At 36.3% G+C, this 1,923-nt stretch overlaps 1 protein-coding gene across 1 annotated transcript; it reads right to left on the bottom strand.

The window, feature by feature from the left end:
- Positions 1-568: 568 nt before the first annotated feature.
- LOC103611049 (olfactory receptor 5B2-like) lies at positions 569-1,513 on the bottom strand. The gene has a single exon (XM_008595084.1). It carries the CDS (start codon positions 1,511-1,513, stop codon positions 569-571), a length of 945 nt encoding a protein of 314 aa, XP_008593306.1.
- Between the last annotated feature and the right edge of the window lie 410 nt (positions 1,514-1,923).

The following is a 1,923-nucleotide window of genomic DNA, read 5'->3' as shown; positions in this document are numbered from 1 at the left end:
ATTTGGTTTTTGTGTGCCCTGTTTTACTTATTTGCTTGTACTGGCATATGGAGAATATGAACATATGAATAAATCAAATATCATTAATAAAGTCTATGGCAAATATTATCCAAAATTCTTGAGATCCCACTTGATCATCTTTATTTGGGTATTATATATCTGGCCATAATGTTTTTTTTTAGATGACAAACTCTTGAAGAGGTAAGTGAATCACCTCTGTAATTTACATGCAGTCTGGGCCTTATAATGTGAATTATTGCATAGAGAAATATCTGAAAGGTATAAAACTGGGTTATTGTGAATCCTACAACTTTATTTATTTTATTTTATTTTTTTAATTTGGAAAAAGCTTTCTCTCTCTCTATTTTATTCACATAGTATATCTTATATAAAACCAGGGAAAGGAAGTAAAGAATGAGGTACATGCATTGTAAACTCTTTGTCTTAATTCCACTTCTTAGAAGAAATCATTAGTGTAGACTTTTTTTTTTTTCAACTGGCTGGTACATGAATCCAAACCCTGTGGACTTCTTTTTCAGAAGACTTTTTCCATTTGTATCCCACAACTTTAAAAGGTCAAGCCTAGAGACAACGTTGCCTTCTCTACCACCTTCTTGAATGCATTTTTGACTTCTTTGTTCCTCAGGCTGTAGACCACAGGATTAAGCATGGGGATGACCATAGTATAGAACACAGATGCAATTTTGTCTGTGTCCATGGAGTGACTGGAGCTTGGCTGGGAGTACATAAATATGACTGTCCCATAGAATATAGAGACTGTAGTGAGGTGAGAAGCACAGGTGGACAAAGCCTTTAGGTGTCCCTCAGCTGAGTGCATCTTCAGGATGGTGATAAATATGAACAGGTAGGAAATCAAGATAACCAGGAGAGCAAAAAGGGTATTGAAGCTTGCCACAAAAACAAGAATCAGCTCGCTAACATGTCTATCAGAGCAAGAGAGAGCCATAACTGCTGGGACATCACAGAAAAAGTGATGGACCAGATTGGACATACAGAAAGAAAGACTGAATGTGTCCCTGATGTGGATGGAGGCATTTATGAAACTATAGACATAGGAGCCTATGGCCAGATGAACACACACACTTGTTGTCATGGTGGTGGTGTAATGCAGGGGTTTACACACGGCTGCATAGCGGTCATAGGCCATTGACGCCAAGAGGAAATTTTCTGCAGTAGCCAAGGCCACAAAAAAGAACATCTGAGCTGCACATGCATTGTAGGAGATGGCCTTGTCTCCTTTAAGGAACCCAACCATCACCTTGGGAGTGACAACTGTAGAGTAACAAAAATCCACCAAAGACAAGTTACTGAGGAAAAAGTACATGGGAGAGTGAAGACCAGAGTCCAACAGAATCAACATAATCATCCCCAGATTCCCAACCACAGTGATGAGATAAATGAGAGTGAACATGATAAAGAGAGGAAACTGCAGGTGTGGGACATCGATTAGTCCTAGAAGGATGAATCCAGTTACTTCTGTATTGTTTTCCATGGATGGTATTTGTGAATCACAAGATGCCCTGTAACTATACAAAATAAAGGAACGGAGTGATAAACAAAAAGATATTGAAGTGAAATTGAAAATTATGTTTCTATATATGTATTATATGTTATATATATATATATTACATATATATGCATTATTTCATTATAGCAATATTTTTTACTTTGAGATCCTTGATATCTAAAGTATGAGTCTGATGATAAAATTTAATATGTAAATTATCCATAGAGTTACATACTGCTGAGGCTGAAAGATTTTCATGGATTATTTCCTATCGTTTAAATTTTGTAAATTTGTAAGCTGCAATGTACAAAATATAATGTCTTTATCAAGATGACTTGTCTGAATTGAACATATCTGTCAATTCAGCTTTTTAGGACTTCCAGTCAAGAGGGCAG

This window comes from Galeopterus variegatus, unplaced genomic scaffold (assembly GCF_000696425.1).
Source record: "Galeopterus variegatus unplaced genomic scaffold, G_variegatus-3.0.2 Scaffold12304, whole genome shotgun sequence".
In the NCBI taxonomy this organism is placed as follows: domain Eukaryota; kingdom Metazoa; phylum Chordata; class Mammalia; order Dermoptera; family Cynocephalidae; genus Galeopterus; species Galeopterus variegatus.
Note: the sequence above shows the minus strand (reverse complement) of the source record. Positions and strands in the feature narration are given on the sequence as shown.